The following is a 21,607-nucleotide window of genomic DNA, read 5'->3' on the forward strand; positions in this document are numbered from 1 at the left end:
CTCGACTTATAAACCCTGCAGCCTTCCCAACCCACAACCACAGGTTGCTATGGTAATCCTGCCCACCAAGATTGACACAGATGAGCCCACATCAAGTGTTCCAAGTTGTTACTCCCATACCTCAACCACAAAGCATTTATTTGAAAACATGTGCTAATTTGTTTCACTAAACATGTAATGAAAGACATGATTTTATATAATAAAAAAAACAAAAGAGCAAGTTTAATAGGCATAAAATGTTCTTGCAACAAGTTTTGAAAGTAGAAAGTAGATGGCAAGAGGTTAAGACGAGGAGAGTATGGGCAAGAGGGTCTGCAGGGTAGGTGCAAGAAAGGCAACAAGAAGATGAAGGTTGCCTTGAAAAACTTTCAAATAAGTGAAAATAAGACAGTAGTCAACGTTATTCCATTTTATTTGAAGTAGTTTTCTGACACTAAAGACAAGTACAAGTGTACAACTCAAACGAAAAAGAATTGAAATTCACAGAAGTGATTTAGTAACACCAACTAAATGACAATCATACAAAACTCCCATGTAACCAGGGAAGTTATATACACAATGGTAAACTGAAATGCAATTCTATAGTCCTAGATTAGGCTCCAAAGCTTAGCCCAGAAAAAATATAAGTTTCCCCTTTTTCCCCATCGCATTTTCGATCATGCATGCCAAAAATAACTACGTTATTTTGACTTTTGGATTAATGGTAAGATGAGAACTTACAAGATATCTCCAATTGTGACTTCACACCTTGGTCTTCGCCCCACTGTTGTAAACATTTCTCTGGCTCACAGCTAGACCGAGTAACAACTTTGCTCTCCTCTTTACATTTCTTTCCCAACTCAGAAATCAAGTCGACAGCTGCAATTCGTAATTCTTCCAATATGGTGGTTGAACAATGTTCTCCATCCAACTTAGCAATGGCTGTAAGAATTGAATTCAAGGATTCCATCTCATTCCTCGGACTATTAAAGCCAACCATATCCATGACATCTTCGCCACCAAAGTAAAGTTCCAGCTAAACCAAAGACAGCATTTATCAGTGCCAAAAATCTCATCAACAAAATGAAACTAGGAGATGTTTTGATTAGCATTATGTTTTTTTTTTTTTAGAATGGTAAAGTTGTATTCATCAGCAATGAGGGTATGTTGGCAACCAAACAAAAATAAAAAATAAAAAAAATTCAAAGGCAAAGTAGTCATGATTACAAAGAGCCTAGGAAATCTACTAACTGATCTACTTCATATATACCCTCTTCTTTACACCAAAAATATAGAGTATTAATGCAGTTTTCTTTAACTTTCTGCATTGGGTTAGTAATATTCTTAAAGCACTTATTGTTTCTTTTCTTCCAAATTGACCACCATATGCAAGATGGAACTAGATTCCACCATTGTATTGATTAGCATTATGTTAGTGGCACGCTAATGATTTTTCCCCTCCTTTGACAAACTGTGGTATATTCAGAGAACTTAACTTGTAGTAAAACTGTTCTTTTGGCAGATATAAAACCGACATAGCAAGGAGCTTGTTAGAAAGAAACTGATACATAATTTTGCTTCACCAACCATCCATAGGCAAATTTTAACAGTTCTATCGACAACTGATTGTTCACATAATTCATAGAATTAAAGAGGATTTATGAACTGCTACTCGTGGAAAGCTACTCAAAAAAGTGTTATTAGCATTATTTCATATTTTTTGAGAAGGGTAAGATTTTTTAATTAGAGGCACAAAGTGTATGACAAAATACACGCAAATTAATTCCTTTACATCACTTTAGGAAACTGAACATCCTATCTGTTGTACTTAACATCTTCTAGTTATACCAAAAGGCCAAAAAAAAGAAGATGTTTATTTCAATGTATGTACACTTCCACGTTTTCTCTCAGAAGATCCTTGTTTCCTTTTTTTCCAAATCACCCACCATATGCAGGAGGGAATGGTCTCCCAGACTCGTCTTTTCTCCTTCCCAATACCCTTACCAGTCCAACAGTGCAGAAATTGTTTGATAATTCTAGCCTTCTAGGCATCACCCAGCTAACATAAGTAGTGTTTAAAAACATATTCCAGATTTGAGTTGTGAAGCTACAAGGCAAAAGCAGATGATAAGCATCCTCATTCTTTTCGCAGTGTTGTGTAAGAACTGTTTCATATGTGACAGTCCAACAAAAACATACCACTTTGTAAGGTGCCCTGGATCTCCATATCTGCCTCCAAGCAAACAAGCTGTGATTCTGTTCAATTGTAGTGGTCATTATGAGGACTTACCTTGAATGTTATTAGTGCAAATGCACCACAGGCAAGCTTGGGTGAGGAGGATAAAAGGGAGTTTTGGGAGGATTCGGACGAGGTAGTGAGGGGTCCCGCACACCGAGAAGCTATTCATAGGAGGTGATTTCAATGGCCACATCAGGAATACTTCAAGGGGTTATGTTGATGTCCGAGGCAGTTTTGATTTGGGATAGAAATGAAGGAGGAGTTTCGCTTTTGGACTTTGCTAACGCTTTTGAATTGGTGATAGCTAATTCGAGTTCCCCGAAGGAGGAGGATCACTAGGTGACCTTTTCGTAGTATCGTGACTAAGATTTAGATAAATTACTTACTCCTTAGAAAGTGCGATAGAAGTCTATGTAAGAACTGCAAGGATATATTCAGTATCTTTTTTTTTTAGATGAAGGAATTGATTCCATTCATGGCATCAAGAAGTTACAAAAGAGTGAGCACTAGTATGTTATCTCTAGTACACTATCATACAGCTAACAAACTCTAAAAACCTTATAGGGGAATCCATTGGGGAAAAAAAAAACTATATAAATACAAAATACATTTAGCTTTGAGCATAGTTTGGCTAGTTGAGAGACCAGAGGACATCTTCTGTTTCTTTCATTCCAGATAGTCCATAAGATGACAGTTGGTATCATCTTCCAAATCTTTGACGGTGCTGTCAACTTTCCAGTGGCTCCAGCATTCAAAAACCTCCCTGATAGTATCAGGCATTACCCATCTGAGGCCAAAAAGGGTGAGGAACATGTGCCATAAGTCTGTTGCGGCCAGGCACTGCAGAAACAGATGGCTATGAGTTTCTGTTTCTCTATAACATATGTGGCATCTATTCACAATCCGAATCTTCCTCCTTGCAAGGTTGTCCTGTGTAAACTGGCTTCATGCATCGCTGTCCAGCTAAAGCAAACAACTTTGGGTGGAAGTTTGACCTTCCAGATTAGCTTCCAAAGTCAGTTGTCAGTGATAGCATTCAGGTCCATCGCTATCTTGTAGGCTGCCTTCACTGTTAACTTTTCTCCATCAGTATGCCCCCATCCTGAGTGAGTATCTTACAACTCAACATAAGCTCATAGCAATGGATTTAGAGATTAAGAGGAAGAGGAAGAAGAGGACCTTGTATGACCTATCAAGGATCAAGTGCAGTGGCTTGACTACTGTCAAAACACAGGAGATGGGGGAGAAGTTTCTGGCGATGGGGGGGCTTGTATGACCTACACAATGTCTATTTTTCCCATAACTCCACAAGTTGAGAAAAGACTGGATATGTTGAAAAGTAACTTTCTGTGGCAACACAACAAGGAAAAAAAGGGTGTTCATCATGTCAACTGGAAAACTTCAACACTAAGAAAACAACAAAAGGGGGATTGGGATACAAAATCTTAGGAAGCAAAATCAAAGTTCACTCATTAAGTGGCTCTGGAGATACTCAAATGAAGATCAATCATTATAGAGGAGGGTGATTAAAGAAAATTATGGAGAAGAATACTAGGAAAACCAAAGTTATTAGCACTGTTTATAGGGTCAGTGTTTGGAGGACTATTAGAAATCATTGGATGATATCAGCATTAATATCAGATTGAAAGTTGGGAATGGGCAAGATAGTTCTCTTTGGGGAGATAATTGGCTAGGTAATGGCTTACTTAGGAACTTATACCCTGATGTTTACATACTGAATCTGCAGCAAAGGGCCAGTATCAATGAGGGTATGGAACAATCAAGGATGAGACCGCAGTTTCAGAGGACTTTTCAGTGACTGCAAAATGGACAGATATAGTGCCTTCCTTAACACACTTAATTTCTTCAATGGAAGCTCAATAGAGAAAGGTAGACTATGGTGATTGAGAGACAGAAGGAGTTTTCACAGTCAAGACAGCATATCACTTGAAAATCATAACAAGAATCTTCAAGTAAACTGACCCTAGAGACAGCTATGGAAGACAAACATACCATAGAAGGTGGCATGATTTGTTTGGTTGGCAGTAAAAAAGGCTCGTTTGACACAAGACAGACTGCAAAGAAAGAGAATACACCTTTGCTCTATCCGCCACTTATGATGCTGAAACAAATAGTCACCTCTTTTTGTATTGTAGGGTGACTACTCAACTGTCAAACATATTCTTGCTAGCATTGGTTTGAGTTGAGCAAATGCCAACAAATACACTAGATGTACTACCTAGTTGGAGCAGAAGAAGAGGAACTAAAGCTCAAAAAAAATGTTGGAGCGTGATGCCAGGTTGCATATGGTGGACTATCTGGGGGGAAAGGAACTCAAGATGTTTTCAAAACAAAAGCAACCCTATTCAGAATATAAAGCTTAATTGTATTCAACTTTGCATTTTTGGTGTAAAGACAAGTACATATATGACGCAGAGACACTAATATTCCTAGAGTCTCTTTATTTGCTAGTTAATAATTTCTGCAGTTTCGATTTAGCGTCCTTGTAATTAGGTCTTCACTGGCCCCTTTTGATTTTGATTTTACTACAACTTGTTACTATCTCAAAAAAAAAACTCTTGAATGAAGAGAGGGGGGAGTGGGGACACGAACATTTTTTTGGGTGACTTAGAGCACCCCGAGAGTCGTCAAGATTTTGAGTATTGTAGGGGAAAGCATGAGGTTAATGGTCATTTTTTCTCCCAGACACAGTTCCCAAAATATGTTTTAGATTCACCTCATCATCCCCTTTTCGGTGGTCCTTCCGATCACCGGAAACCCTCACTTTCATCTTTTTTCTATTAAACCTTCCTCTATTATGGAGGACTGTATTTATTTTGCGATAGGTTTTAAGTCTTTTGACATCGAGAGAATTAGCGATACGGCTGGCGATGGTACGAATGGACGGAAAGGAGCAGAAGGGTCATCACAAGAACCTCCTTTAGCAAGAGGTCTATGATATGGATCACCCAGATCTTGCAGGAAGCTTCAAAGGAAAAAGGAAATTCCGTCAGAAGGTGGAAGAAAACAGAATCCCTCTCGGAAATTTTCTGTGCTAGGAATTTCATCAAACACGGCAGATACTTTAGCCTGATAAATATAAGAGGTAGAAGGAGGTCCGTTATAATCATCCCTGAGTTGTCTTTTAACTCAGGATGGGACATCTTTGCAGATAAAATAGGGAGTTTTCTCGCTAGACATAGAGTGGAGGAAAACAGAATGAAACAGAGACTAGTGGATAGCAATGTCTCTTTTGTAGAGGCGGTTAGGATCTTTAAATGGTCAAACAGTAAAGGAGATGGAGTTAATGTTAGAGCAACATTAATGAAGGAGAAGGATTAGGAAATCATTCGCATTAATGATGCCCCGAATACCCATAATGAAGTCCTACAGAGAAGCTTAGTTGGAAGCTTTGAAGGAAGGGATATGACCGTACCTACCCTGTCGGAAGTGAGGGGTTGGACCAACAAGAACTGGAGACAAACTCATGGTTTGAATACTTACGAGATGGGGGGTGGAAAATTCTTGTTCGAGTTTGCGACAAGAGATACGGCTGAATAAGTGATTGCAGGGGATTGGGTCTGGTGTAACACAAAAGTCTGTTTGGACTGGTGGACATCAACAATAGTGACCTCAAACAGAGAGATTAGGCCAAGCTCGACCTGGATTAGAATTGTAGGCCCCCACTGCATCTATGGTCGCAGACAATCTTCAAATCCATCGGAGATTTTTGCGGGGGTTGGGTCGAAACAGAGGAAGAGACGCAACTAAGAAATCACCTTAAATGGGCAAGAATTAGGGTTGAAGGCGACGGTTCGAGGATCCCGAAGGAGGTGACAATCCTCAATGCCGGAATTTCCTTCTCCATGCAACTGTGGACAGAGTTGCCGATGAGATACGTTGTTGGAAAAGAAAGTGAGTCGCCCCCTATTATCCATCAGTTCGCGAGGAATTATCCAGTGGCTAATAGAAGGACTGATGGGGCTGCCAGCTTTAAAACACGTGGGGTGACAGTAAAGGACAAAGGGCCTGGGCCCACTTCTAATTCAAATTTGATGGCAAATTTGGGCCGGTTCTCGCCCTTATTAAATCAAGGCCCAAAACACAATCAACATCACAAACAGCCAGATCCAACTGATAATACTAAAAATCCCAAAATTCTAAATGATTTCTCACATGAGAGAGGCACGAAGGGGGAGAAAGATCTTAGAGAAATTAAAGACCTGGCAATTAAGTTCCTGCAAGCTTTCAAAAACTGGGAAAAAGAAGCCGAGGTGGAGGAAGACATGATGGGGCAAAAAGAAGGGGATGCGAAAAACGTTTCCAACCAGGAAACGACTCGTAATCGAGAATGCTCCAAGAAAGGAAAAGAATCCAAAATAAGAACTAATATCATGCAAGAGGCAGAACAAAACTTGCAGATACAGCAGATTCATGAGGCTGACCCAGTCAATATTCAATTCCCAAGTTCTCAAGAAATTAGACTCAGTCAATATTCAATTCCCAAGTTCTCAAGAAATTAGACCCAGTCAATATTCAATTCCCAAGTTCTCAAGAAATTATCGAGACAGAAGCATCAAATTGGGTCAATTCTCATATCCTAGAGCTGAGCAATACCTATGGGGTAGCTTTCGAAGGCTTCAAAAAAGAAACCATAGCCCTGTTAATGAAGATCGATGAGAGGAAATCAATGTTGGATAATAAGGGGTCTGGTAAGGCAGTGTCTACTCCAAAGAGCAGAGTTGGGAAAAATGAACTGAAAAATTTAAAATCCAGCCTTAATGAAGAAGTGGAAGGCAGCAGGAGCAGGGGGAGGAATTTAAGTTTAACTTTTAAATGAAAGTCAAACTATTGACATGGAATGTAAGGAGGCAAAATCTACTTGGAGTCTTATGCAAACTGGACATTAAGAAGGCTTATGACCATGTAAATTGGTCCTTCCTCTTGAATATTTGAGAGATATGGGCTTTGGAAATAAATGGATCAACTGGATTGAGACTTGTATATCTACTGTGAAGTTCTCCCTTATCATTAATGGCAATCCCGAAGGGTTTTTTCAGTCACAAAGAGGTTTGAGACAAGGTGACCCTATGTCACCATTCCTATTTATCTTAGCTATGGAGGGCCTCAACTCCATGATCAGGAAAGCAAGTGAGAATGGGTGGCTGCAAGGTTTTTGTGCAAATGCAAATAGGGGAGAGGTTATGGAGATCTCACACCTGTTATATGCAGATGATTCATTGGTTTTCTGTGGAGCTGAAGTTAACCAAATAAGACACTTGAGGGCCATCTTAACCATCTTTGAAGGAATATCAGGACTGCATGTCAATTGGCATAAAAGTTGTTTATACCCAGTTAACCAGGTGGCAAATATGCAGGTGCTTGCTTGGTGCAAAGAACAAAGAGGTGGAAGTCTGGAATGCAGTACTAGAAAGATGTGAGAGGAAGCTATCAAGATGGAAAAGCCAGTATCTATCCTTGGGAGGAATAACTCTTATCAAATCAGTGATGGATGCACTCCCTACTTATATGATGAGCTTATTCCCAATACCAAGAAGTATAGAGAAGAAAATCAACAAATCAAGAAGAATCTTCCTGTGGCAGGGAGATAAAGAGAAGCTTGGGTATAATCTTGTTAAATGGGATGTAGTGACACTAAACAAAATTCAGGGTGGTTTGAGTATAAAAAAGTTGAGTACGCAGAATGTCAGCTTGTTGAAGAAATGGCTATGGAGGTTCTGTAGTGAAGATCTGGCTTTGTGGAGGAGATTCATATCACATAAATATGGTTTCCAAAACAATTGGATCACTGAAAAAGCAAATGGTACTTTTGGATGCTATGTTTGGAAGACAATCAGAAGACTGTGGCCATCTTTTATCCCCAATCTATCCTTTAGGATTGGGAATGGGGTGAAAACCAGTTTCTAGAATGAACTCTGGTTAGGAGAAGAGAATTTGAAGATCATGTTCCCAGATCTTTATATATTGAGTCTACAACAGATGGACACTGTGGCACAGGTGTGGAGCCCTCAAGGTTGGGATTTGATCTTTAGGAGGGCATTAAATGACTGGAAGATTGACAGAGTAGCATAATTGCTACAGACACTAAATGCATTTCCAGGTGTCACTGAAGGTCCTGACACTCCAATTTGGAAGATGCAAAAGAAAGGGATTTTCACTATGAAGTCTAGTTACTAGAGTTTAAATTCTAATCAGACTATGGAAATGGAATGGCCTTGGAAACTAATTTGGAAAATCAAGATCCCTCACAAGGTTTCAGGTTTCACTTGGTTGGCAATCAGGAAAGCATGTCTAACCCATGAAGTGTTACAAAGAAGAGGTATACAGATTTGCTCAAGGTGTTACATGTGTGGGGAAGTGGCAGAAGTTAACAGTCACCTTTTCTTACACTGCAGAACAGCTGTAAATCTGTAGGACATGTTCTTATGTATACTTGGAGTTAACTGGGTAATGCCCAAGACTACTTTAGATTTGCTGAGACAGTGGGAAGGAGTGGGCAGAAGAAGAAGATCCAAAGAAGACTGGTGGAAGTGCATCCCAGCCTGCATTTGGTGGACATTGTGGAAGGAAAGGAATGAAAGATCACATGATGGGAAACTTAACAACACTCAAAAAATCAAGATGAATAGCTTGAGCTTGCTGTATTTTTGGTGTAAACAGGATTTGGTGGGGGAGGTAGATAGCTTAGTAGATTTTATAGCTCAATTGTAAAGTTTTTACCCAGTTTCGGCTTTTGAAACTACCCCCTAGGGGCTGTAAATCCCACCTCATCATGCTCTGCTGATGAGTTTTGACCTGAATATAAAGTTATCTTTATAAAAAAAAAAGAGTATTGTAGGGGTATAACGTTTGAGGAGGTTATTAGTAGGATGAGAAGGGGAAGGGCGACAGAGCCAGACAGGTCCAGTGAAATTTTTGGTGTCAGAATAGGAATCCTAGTTGGAAAAGGGGTCTAATGTAGTGTCTATAAATAGGGTCTCGATGTAATAATGTAGATACAATTCAATAATATTTTTCTTCTATATTTCTCACATGGTATCAGAGCATTGGTGAGAAACTTAAGTCACCGTGTCAAATTTCGGACGGTTAGGGCTGATTTGTGTCATCTTTCGTTCTGAAGGTGTTCTGTAAAAGCCAACACCATCACGAGGCTCGGGAAGCTCAGGCGACCAAACCCCAGCCACATCCACCAGAAAACAACCCCCTCATGCACCGTTCGAAGGTGGAATTTTTCTAGCGAGATTTGGGTCATGCGCCGGCGCATGAAGGCTGCTCTGGTCATTTTTTTCGAGTTGTTTTCTTCTGATGGGGTTGTCCAGTATTTCCGATCAAAATCCATCCTGTTTTCTCTATAGATTCGATCACCGGAATTAGGGTTCTGATGAAAATTCCGACGATTTTCAGGCAAGTTCCTAGCGAAATCAGAATTTTCAGACCACTGTAGGCAGATTCTGGCAGTTTCCAGCAAGTCTCTTACTATTTTCAAGTCAAATTTAGAAAAGAAAAAAAAAGCCTTTCGGGTGTGATGTTTTTGGCTCCAAAAATATGGGGATTGGAAGTTCAAGCCCTATAATCACTTCAGAACGATTAATGGGAAGTTCAAACTATTTCGCTTGGGCTTCTTCAGTTGAGTTGTGGTGCAAGGGTCAAGGTGTTCAAGATCACTTAACAAACAATGCTTGCGTGGTAGATGAAAAGACAAAGTCTAATGACAAAGGTGCAAAAGCCAAAGCACAATGGGAGAAAGTGGATGCCCAATTATGTAGTCTCCTATGGCGCTCTATTGATTCAAAGTTGATGCCCTTGTTTCTCCCATTCCAGACATGTTATTTAGTTTGGGAAAAGGCACGTGCTTTATACACTAACGACATATCTTGATTCTATTATGTGATATCTCGGATGACCAACTTAAAGAAGCAAGAACCCGATATGTCTACTTACTTGGGACAAGTACAAGTCGTCATGGAGGAATTTGAAACGTTGATGCCTATCACTACAAACGTGGAAAAGCAACAAGAGCAAAGGCAAACATTGTTTCTAGTTCTTAGACTTGCTGGACATCCTACTGACCATAATTTTGTGTGTGACCAGATTCTAGCCAGTCCTACGATTCCTTCAATTGATGAATTATTCTCTCGTCTACTTCGTCTTGCCGCGCCTCCGAGTCACACAGAAGTTTCATCACCCACTATTGACTCCTCTATTCTCGCATCTCAAACCATAGGAAAACGAACATATCATTCTATGGACAATAGGCGAGGATGACTTTTTGGAAAACCTCGATCCAAGTGTAGTTATTGTCATAAACTTGGACACGCTCGTGACATATGTTACACGTTGCATGGTTCACCACCCAGCTATGATCCCATTGCTCTAAATGAATATAATGATTTCCTTCGAAATCGTGCAAGTAGAAATCTCCACAAGTTGTTGAGCCAGATCGACCCTCCAATAATATTATTCATATTGCTCAGACAAAATATGATGAGTTCCTTCAGTATCAATCAAGTAAGCAAACACCTACGCAAGTAGCTTCAATTGCTCAACCTAATGTTTCTGTTGCGGGTAAATCTTTTGCTTGTGTTTCACAGTCTAGTACTATTGGATCATGGATAATGGAATCAGGCGCTTCTGATCATATTTCTGGTAAAAATCACTTTTGCCTGATATTGTTTATTCACAATCTCTTCCTCCTATTACTTTAGCTAATCGGATCCAAACAAAACCAGAAGGAGTTGAAAAAGCCAAACCCATATCTTCTGTCACTCTAGACTCTATTCTTTATGCCCTTGGTTCTCCTTTTAATCTGGCATCTGTTAGTCGTTTGACACATGCCTTACAATGTGGCATAACATTTTTTGATGATTTTTTTCTCATGTAGGACTGCAGTACGTGAAAGATGATTTGCAGAGGACATAAATCACAAGGCCTTTACTATCTTACCTCTTCAAATTCCTTTACAGCACGCTCCATTACAGATCCTCCAGACCTAATCCACAAACATTTAGGACATCCGAGTTTATCCAAGCTACAAAAGATGGTGCCTAGTTTGTCTAGTTTATCCACATTAGATTGTGAGTCGTGTCAACTTGGGAAACACACTCATGCTACATTTTCACATAGTGCTGAGGGTCGTTTTGAGTCAATTTTTTCATTAGTTCATTTTGATATTTGGGGCCCTAGTAGCCAGTTCAACCTTAGGATTTCGTTATTTTGTTAGTTTCATTGATGATTATTCAAGATGTACTTAGGTCTTCTTAATGAAAAGATCGTTTTGAGTTATTTTCTATATTCAAAAGTTTCTTTGCTGAAATACAAAATCAGTTTGGTGTTTCTATTTGTACTTTTCGTAGTGATAATGCCTTAGAATACTTATTCTCCCAATTTCAGGAGTTTATGACTCACCAAGGCATTATTCACTAGACTACTTGTCCATGCACTCCTCAATAGAATAGTGTAGCAAAAAGGAAATATAGGCATCTCATTGAGACCACTCGTACTCTTCTCCTTTAATCCCATGTTCTGTTGCGTTTTTGGGGAGATGCAGTCCTTACGTCTTGTTATTTAATAAATAGAATGCCCTAATCCTCTATTCAAAATCAGGTTCCACATTCCATATTGGTTCCTCAGTCACATCTCTACTCTATCCCTCCTCGTGTCTTTGGGAGCACATGTTTCGTTCATAACTTAGCCCCAAGAAAAAATAAATTAGCCCCCCATGCCCTCAAATGTGTTTTTCTTGGTTACTCTCGAATTCAAAAAGGGTATCGTTGTTATTCACATGATCTTCATCGATACCTTATGTCCGCCGATGTCACATTCTTTGAATTTGAACCTTACTATACATCTTCTGATCATCTTGGTGTATCTGTGATCTTACCCATACCTCAACCTCGGGTTTTGCATGTAGCCCTGTACCGACTTTTGAGAAATCTACGGTTACTTCTACATCTCCAATTGCAGTGCCACTACTTCTAACTTATCATCGTCGTCCGCATCCAACACTAGTCCCAGATGATTCATGTCATGCGTCGGGCCCTGCTCCTACTACGAACTTGTCTCATCCAAGCCAACCGCTTGCACTTCAAAAAGGTATACGATCCACTTGAAATGCTAACCCACGTCGTCTTTGTCCTCTATTTCCATTCCTTAGACTATAGATGAAACACTTTCTCATTCTGGATGGAGGCACGCTATGGTTGATGAGATGTTTGTTTTGCATGCGAGTGGTATTTGGTGTTGTGGAAGAGAAAGAAATAGAGTGTGGTTGCTCGATCTAGTGCAGAATCAGAATATCGAGCAATGGCTGCAACAACTTCTGAGCTAGTTTGGATCAAACAGTTGATGAGAGAGCTAAAATTTGGCTAATTCAATCAGATGGAACTTGTGTGTGATAATCAAGCGGCCCTTCATATCACATCAAGTCCAGTATTTCAAGAAAGGACTAAGCGCATTGAGATTGACTGCCACTTTGTCAGAAAAGATACTCTCAGGAGATATTATTACGAAATTTGTGAAGTCAAATGATCAGCTTGCAAATATCTTCACCAAGTCTCTCACTGGTCCTCGTATTAATTACATCTGTAACAAGCTAGGTACATATGATTTGCATGAACCAACTTGAGGGCAGTGTTAGAATATGAATAAGAAAATATATAGGAATTCTAGTTGGAAAAGGAGTCTAATGTAGTGTCTATAAATACAGTCTCAATGTAATAATGTAGATACGATTCAATAATATTTTTCTTCTATATTTCTCACATTTGGAAGAGTGCAGGTAAAGCGGGTATGGAGTAGCAAACTGGGTTGTTTAACATCATTTCTAGGATGTCTAAAATGCCTGAAGAATGGAAGTGGAATATGATCTCATTGTACAAGAACAAGGATATTCACAATTGCAACAATTATAGGGGTATTAAGTTGCTAAGCCACAATATGAAAGTTTGGGAGAGGATGAGGAGGGGTGTGTCTACTACCGAGAACCAATTTGGATTCATGTCGAAATGTTCCACTACAAAGCCATACATCTCATCCAGTAAGGACATTGATGTAGTATAGGGAGAGAAAGATGAACTTACATATGGTATTCATTGACCTAGAAAACACATACAACAAAGTCTCTAGGGGTTCTATGGAGATGTTCGGAGGCTAGAGGTGTACTTGTGTCTTACATTAGGGGGATTAAGGACATGTACGATGGAGCCAAGACCCAAGTAAGGATGTTGGATGAGACACGGAGCACTTCCAAGTCGTGATGGGGTTGCACCAAGGATCAGCCATTAGTTTGTTTCTATTTGCTTTGGTGATGGATGAACTAACGCGGCATACCCAAGGAAAGGTGACTTGTTGTATGTTATTTGCAAAGGACATAGTTTAATTGACGAGACACGCGATAGAGATAATAATAGATTGTTGGTTTGGAGACTTGACCTTGGAGTCTTAAGGACTCAGGTTGATCAAGACTAAGACAAAATACGTAGAATACAAGTTTAATGACATAAATCACGTGGCGGATGTGAATGTGGGGATTGATACATAAATCATCTCCAAGAGAGAAAGTTCCAAATATTTGGGGTCAATAATCCAAGGAAATGGAAAGATTGATAAGAATGTTAGACATCATATTAGAGCGAGGTGATGAAATGGAGGCTCACATCTAGTGTATTGTGTGTTAAAAATGAGCCACCAAGCCTTCGGTTGTAAGTTTTATAAAGTGGTGGTCAGACCAGCTATGTTATATAGGGCGGAGTGTTGGCACCTGGCGGGTCCAGAACTCACACGTCTAGAAGATAGAAGTAGCGGAAATGAGGATGTTGAAATAGATGTGTGGGCATACTAGAAAAGATAGGACCAGGAACAAAGACATCAGGGAAAAGGTGGAGTAGGCTTAGTGGTAGACAAGATGAGGGAAGCGAGGCTAAGGTGATTTGGGAAATGTGAAGAGAAGATGCACAGGTGCCTCAGTGAGGAGGTGTGTGAGAGGTTGGCTATGGTGGGTAAAAAGAGAGGTACATAATGGCCGAAGAATTACTAGGTAGAAGTGATTAGATAGGACATGGAACACCTTCAGCTAGCTAACAGAGGACATGACCCTAGATAGGAGGATATGGAGGTCGGGGGATTAAAGTAGAAGCTTAGAAGGTAGCCGACCGTTATTTAGCTCCCTTATCAATATTGTTGTTATTACTCTCCTACTAGCTTATTCTTCGATTTTAGAACTATATGACGTTTCCAGTGCTTCAGTTATCATATTATTTGTTGTTGCTTGCGTTTTCTTCTAAATTATTGTTAGTATGGCTTCTTTACTACTGGTATTTGTTTTACATATTTGATTTTTGATATGCATTACTTGAGGTCAAGGGGCTATCAGAAACAACATTTCTACCTTAACAAGGTAGAGGTAAGGTTACGTACACACCATCCTCCCCAGACCCCACTTGTGGCATTACAATGAGTATGTTGTTGTTATTGTAGTTGTGCTCCCTTCTATACTTTTTGGTAACCACCACTTTCCATAAAGCTCCTTCATTTTGATTGAATGACAGTTCTTCAATTCACTTGGTGTAATTCTTTTTTCTCCTTGTTTCCCCTCCAGGAGAAATTCACTTCTTATAGTATCTAGTCTCTTTTCCACCTATTTTGATGAAGAAAATAGAGACAGCATACATAGGATGTGAGTCTCTAAAACACTATTAATAAGCACCACCTGCCCCCAAACCCCCAAGGATAAGTACTGTCTTTTTTCCAATTAGCTAGTCTTTTTTCACACTTCACCAAAATATTCTGCGATATAACTGAAGCTTTGAGTTTGGCACCTAAAGGCAGTCCCAGGTATACAGTTGGCAAACTTCCAGTATTACACCCAAGTGTTGTTGACAGCTCCTGTAAATTATGTGCTTTATTAACTGGAATCAAGTGGGCATCTTAGCAAGATTAGTTTGAAGACCAGATCAAAAACCAGCCTTAGGAACCTTAATTGTGCTCCTTCTGCCTCATATAGAACTAAGGTATCATCAGCATATATGATGTGCAATAAAAGTGTCTGTATGGCACCTCATATCAAGAAATGAAGACCTGAATCCACCTTCAGAATGATGCTAAGACATTCCATAACAAGGATAAAAAGGAAGGGGTTTAAGAGGATCCCCTTGCCTTAGTCCTCTATAAGCTGGGAAGAAGCCCTCCGGGGTTCCATTGATAATCACAAAACCTCAAGTAGAAATACATATTACACATTTTGATCCATTTTATCCACTTGTTACCAAATCCCAAAACCTTCAAAAGGTAAAGTAGAAACTCCCATTTAACATGATCATAAGCCTTCTCTAAGTCTAGTTACAGATGACTAAACGCTTCTTTTGTTTCTGTCTGGTGTCCAAAAGTTCATTAGCAATAAAAAAATCATCCATGAATTTCCTCCATCTGCACAGTTTATCAGTACCCTCCGACGCCAAATGTAGAATCTGACGAACCCATAGTGGCATTCTAGCATTGATGGGGAGAGTACTGACAAAATTCTTCCTTTCCACCCAAATATACCAACTGTCTCAGTCTCCCCCATTTTCCTTGATTTCAAATGACTCGTTTGCAGCAACAAAGAAGACTTTTTTCCCATCTACACCCTCGTAAGAATTGTGATGAACAATTGAATAGATCAGAACAAAAGTAAGGTGAAGTCTAAGCTTAATTTCGCCGGAAAAATTACTGAAGTCATTTTGTCTGAAGGAAACTTTCAACACATTTTCCAAGTCAGAAAAAAAAAAACAGAAGTGTTATTAGCATTTAAAAGTTACTCAACTACTTCTAGATATTAGATTTTGAGAAAGGAATACCTCATCTAAGTTTATGATTCTAGCTCTCTGAAGCATCAAAAGTAAAGAAGACTCCAGTTCACCAGGACTTGCAGAGCTATGGATGGATGCATGTTTTGCACGAGAACCCATGTCTTCCAGCAGTTTCTGCAGACAAGATCAGATAACACCATCATCAGAGCCCATGAGAAAAACATTAAGAACAGAGTTTCAAGTTTTTTTATGGACTACGTAACAAAATGAAAGGACGTAGTGCAACAACCCAACCTCTCATTTTGCGTATTGGCATCCCAATTTATGTTTTGAGCTTTTGCATAAATAGATATTACTATTTGGGACTTGTTGGTAGGGTATGGTTTGGGATCCAAGGGGATCGGGTGATTTTTGGCACAATTTGGAACTTGAGACAGCATCATGGGTGAACGGCGATCACAAAGCTTGTCTCACGACCATGAGGTGTTGAACAGTCTAGTTTTCGCCATTCACATGGTGGGAGATCGTGAACAATGTCAAGCAAGACTTCGCTATCGTGGATAACTTGTCACGATTGCAGTGAGCCTGGGCCTGGGTTATTTCCGCGATAGCGAGCAGGGTGATCGTGCGACTAAGCTCCTAGGGTATATAAAGATCAGTTTCATGGACAGCAGCTATTATTTCACCATATTTTACATTCTAAGTTTCGGGAATCGGAGATTAGGATTCCCCCCTTTGACTTGGGGTAAGTATTCTAATCAGTACTTTAAGTTTATATCATGATAGTGTGCTAAGGTTAACCATAAAACATGGAATTTAATGGCAGAAATTAAGGAATTTGAGCCTAAACACTACAAAAAGTTAAATCCTAGATTTGATGGTCAAGAAGTCTCAAATGGAAATCCATGCATAGCTTTGAACTCGTTCGGTTATTTATTTTTTTGAGAATTGGTAAACATTGTATTCTTCAGCATTAAGGATGTGCTGGGGACCTTTAAAAAATTCAGAAAAGAACAAAAAGCATAATACTTACAAGGATCCTAAGAGTTCTAAAAGTTGATCTGAATCCTCTAATCCTATCTCTTTACACCAAAAATATAGAGATACAATGCAATTCCATTTAACCTTGTGAATGGAATTGGATATATCTTCAAAATTCCTACTATTCCTCTCCTTCCACACTGTCCACCAAATGCAATGTGGAATCAAATTCCACCAGGTCTTCTGTCTCTTGCTACCTCGTTCGGTTATGCGTAATCTGAATTTAAATTTTAATTGGAGGTTAGACCATGTTGACCCGGGGTGGTTAACTTTTACTTTTATCAACTCTTAGATTATAGGATTAAACTATTAAGCCACACTATGAAAGTTTGAGAGAGGGTAGTAAAGATGAGGATGAGGAGGGATATGCTCATTTCCGAGAATCAATTTGTATTCATGTTAGGGCGATCAACTACGCAAGTCATTCATCTTCTAAGGAGATTGTTGAGTAGTATAGGGATAGGAAAAGAGGCTTACATATGGTGTTCATAGATTTAGAAAAGCCATACGACAAAGTCCCTAAGGAGGTTTTATGGAGATGCTTAGAGTCTAGAGGTGTACCTGTGACATATATTAGAGTGACTAGGGATATGTATGATGGAGCCAAAACCTGAGTGAGAACAGTGGGAGGAGACTTGGAACACTTCTGAGTCAAGATGGGGTTGCATCAAGGATGTACTCTTAGCTCGTTTTTGTTTGTCATGGTGATGAATGAATTGACACGACATATTAAAGCAGAGCTACCATAGTGTATGTTATTTGCAAATGACATAGTATTAATTAAAAAGACATGCGGTGAAGTTAATGATAAAGCAGAGGTTTGAAGGCGAGCCATAAAGCCTAAAGGTTTTAGGTTGAGCAAGAGTTAAACAGAGTACATGGAGTGGAAGTTTAGTGATACATCAAATATGGCGGATGTGAAAGTGAGAACTGATACACATCATCCCCAAGAGAGGAAGCTTCAAGTATATCGGGTCAATAATCCAAGGAAATGGGAAGATTGGCGATGAAGTCACACATCATATTGGAACAGGGTAGATGAAATAGAGGCTTGCATCCGATGTTCATCTGTGGTAAGAACAGACTTAAAGGTAAGTTCTATAGAGTGGTTACCAACTATGTTGTATGGAGCAGAGTATTGGCCACTCAAGAATTCACATGTTCAGGAGATGAATGTAGCAGAGATAAGGATGCTTAGATGAATGTGCACACTAGGAGAGATTAGATTACGACAAAGAATATATGGGGTAAGATGAGAGTGGCCCCAATGGTGGACAAGATGGGGAAGTGAAGTTGAGATGGATTGGACATATAAAGAGGAGGAGCAAAGATGCCCCAGTGAGGAGGTGTCAGAGGTTGGCAGTGATAGTCTAAAGAGAGGTAGAGGTAGAGGTTAACTGAGGAAGAATTAGGAAGAGGTGATAAGACATTTCAAACATGACCCTAGATAGGAAAGCATGAAGGTCAAGAATTAGGGTAGAGGGTTAGTATATAGTCGAGTCACTTCTCTCTTTCTTGTGAGAGAGAGAGTATGGTTCTAGCTTAGAGCACCTTGTTGGCTCCCTTTTATACTAATCAGTATCATTATTATTATTTTTCTTATTATCGTATAATCAATTGTACTACCATTGTTATTTCTTTAACTTGGGTTATCTTTACTATTTTTGTAGACAGTACTTATCTTTTCTACGATACTTTTTCACCATAGCTTTTACTCTGGAACTTATCAAACCTATTTTTGAAAACAGTTTTGTTGAGTCGAGGGTCTATAAGATAGCCTTTCTATCTCATACAAGGTAGAAGTAAGGTCTGTGTACACCCCACCCTTCCCAGACTCCATTTGTGGGATCGCACTGGGTATGCTGCAGTTGTTGTAAATTATAGAATTGAATCCAATGGCATTGTTTGACATCATTAATTATTTTTTGAAGTTATTGAAGTCATTTGGTGCATTCCGAATGCGGTAAAGTTGTTTTGGAAGGTTAAACTTAGCTTCGACTGAGGTAAGCTAAGATTGTGACCTCAATGGGATTATATTCTCAAACTTGGACTCGTTTATAGCATCAGTTGATGCAAGAATAACATTATCAATTTCATGTACGTTAATTTACATGGTTGTACTACTTGTCATGCACTGTGTATATGTATGTTGAATTGCATGTACAATTCATACTGAATATATGTTTAGGGCATTTGGACTCATGTTCAGGTTATATATCTATTGTATATGGGCTATGTTAATACCATGTTTAGGTGCATGGGATTGTTGTTAAATATATGTGTAGGATTTTCTTAAAAGAGTACTTTCATATCATGACCCATGCCACTACCATGTTAGGACGATCAACATTACTAACTAAGTACTTCCCCGTAATCGGCCCCCTTCTTCTCTTCTCTGCACAACCTCGGGGTTGATCATTGTTAATTATTCAAGTATGGATTCCACTGGTGATCTAACTGCTTAGTTATGCGGTGGCCGGAAGTTCTTTTATGCTATTCAGTTTATTACTATTTTACACTTTAGACTTGTACTAATTATATACTGATGGACACTCATGATTTAGTATGTAACTGTTCCTGTTTTATTTGAGCTTCCCCATTGCATTTGGATAATTAGTTTCGGGTGATTATGTGATTGTCTTATTATTAGACTTGCACTCGTCTGGTATGCGATGGTTCTGTATTTTATGGGATTCGCTTGACATGGGAATTGTTTGGTGCCTGTTCTGAGGCTTTGGGATTTTGAGTCCCGACAGACAGCTAGAAGGAATAAGGATTATCAATAATTTGCTTCAAAACCTCAAACCTTCTTTTTCTTGAAGAACCTGTCATTTTCTGGAAGCTCAAGCATCAGCGAGATATCACCGTCAATATTAGCACCATGAGGCAAGTTCTGGTTCAGTAACTAAAAGGAAAAAAGAAAAAGGAAGTACTTCAGCAGCAATTACACAGTATAAATGTATAAATTAATTATTGTAGCAACAAAAGAAAATATACTACATTTACGTTACAGAAAATATAAATCTGTAGTTTTTTTTAATTCCCTGATAAAAAGAAGTACAGAAAATATATTACATCGAAACATTCAGCCTTAGGTCAAATCAAGGGGCGTTCATGGTTCAGAACTTGTTCAAAAATCAATTGAAGCATCCAATTTACTTGAAATGGTTATTCGGGATGTATTTCAGTTTTCGGTATTTATATCTCACGAATCCAATTTAATTTTGGTGCTAAAGGAAGCAAAAGCTGATAGAACTATTTCAACATTGAAAAAAAAATATATATACACATTAGTTAAACTTCAATAGTCAAAAGTATGTTATGAAGTTCTCTCTCACTTTCTGTCTCCGGAAAACCCTATAAGTAAAGATTTGAATAGATTGAAACAAAATACCTTCATTGAAGCTTTTTTCTTGGTAAATCTTCTCGTTGATGTGGCTGTTGCAGGTATACGATTTCTATTTTGAAAGAGAGAAATCGAGACTCGTGATTACTGAGCTGTATTTTGTTGGGGGGGAAAAACAAAGATATTCAAAACATGTTTGGGAAGAAAATGGAGGAGAGAAGAAGAAGCAGAGCTGCAGAGGAACAAGAGTTGAAGAACACTAATTTATCAGTAGTCCTGTACTAGCTGCGACGTTTTAATTTAATCAATAAATAATAATAATAATAATAATAATAATAATAATAATAATAATAATAATAATAATAATAATATAAATATATTATTATTATTATTATTATTATTATTATTATTACTCCCTCTGTCCCAATTTATATGACTTACTTTCCTTTTTAGTCAGTCCCAAAAAGAATGACACATTTCTATTTTAAGTAACAATTTAGCTATAAAATGTCTATTTTACCCTTAATGAAATGATTTACAGCCACACAAATTTCTATTATTCATTTTGGACCACAAGTTTTAAAAGTCTTCCTTCCTTCCTTAAACTTCGTGCCGAGTCAAAGTACCTCATATAAAATGGGACAGAGAGAGTATTATTTATTGTTTATTATATATAAAGTTAATATCTCATATCCGTTGTTTTCGCCTAAAGTTACTCAATTTTCTTTAATAAAACATCAAATCACTCAACTATAATTTTTTCTTAGAAAAAGTCATTCAACTAAGGATTTTTCTCACAGAAAATCACTCAACTTTATTTAATTACCTCAAAATCACTCAAAAATGAATATTTTACCTGCAAAATCAATCAACTATTGATGTTTCACTTAGAAAATCACTCAACCAATTTAAATAAAAAAGTTTATTAAATTTTGTTGAAACACAAATATTATATTAAATTAATTTTTTAAAAAATTATAAGATGCTCATTTAATTATTTTATTAAATTTTGTTGAAACAACATTCTAGTTTAAAACTAATTTTAAAAAACAAGAGATAATCAATTTAATTATTTTATTAAAATATTATTTTCTTAATATATCTGTTCAAACTAGATGTGTGAACCCGTGCCAGCACGGCCCAATATATATTACTTATTTTGTCGTAATTTATGTGGTACGATGAAATTTGGAGAGC

The 21,607-nt window shown here is 38.4% G+C and overlaps 1 protein-coding gene across 1 annotated transcript in view; it reads right to left on the bottom strand.

The window, feature by feature from the left end:
• Positions 1-20,525, bottom strand: part of LOC125840911 (uncharacterized) — a 31,922-nt gene extending 11,397 nt beyond the window's left edge. Inside the window, exons 1-4 of the mRNA XM_049519891.1 lie at positions 20,459-20,525; positions 19,871-19,969; positions 16,072-16,197; positions 721-1,015 (exon numbers count right to left, since the gene is read on the bottom strand). Coding sequence (XP_049375848.1) covers positions 721-1,015; positions 16,072-16,197; positions 19,871-19,969; positions 20,459-20,464 — 526 coding nt within the window. The 5' untranslated portion in view covers positions 20,465-20,525. The remainder of the gene's footprint in view (positions 1-720; positions 1,016-16,071; positions 16,198-19,870; positions 19,970-20,458) is intronic.
• Between the last annotated feature and the right edge of the window lie 1,082 nt (positions 20,526-21,607).

This window comes from Solanum verrucosum, unplaced genomic scaffold (genome assembly GCF_900185275.1).
Source record: "Solanum verrucosum unplaced genomic scaffold, falcon-dt-bn FXZP01000194.1, whole genome shotgun sequence".
NCBI lineage: Eukaryota > Viridiplantae > Streptophyta > Magnoliopsida > Solanales > Solanaceae > Solanum > Solanum verrucosum.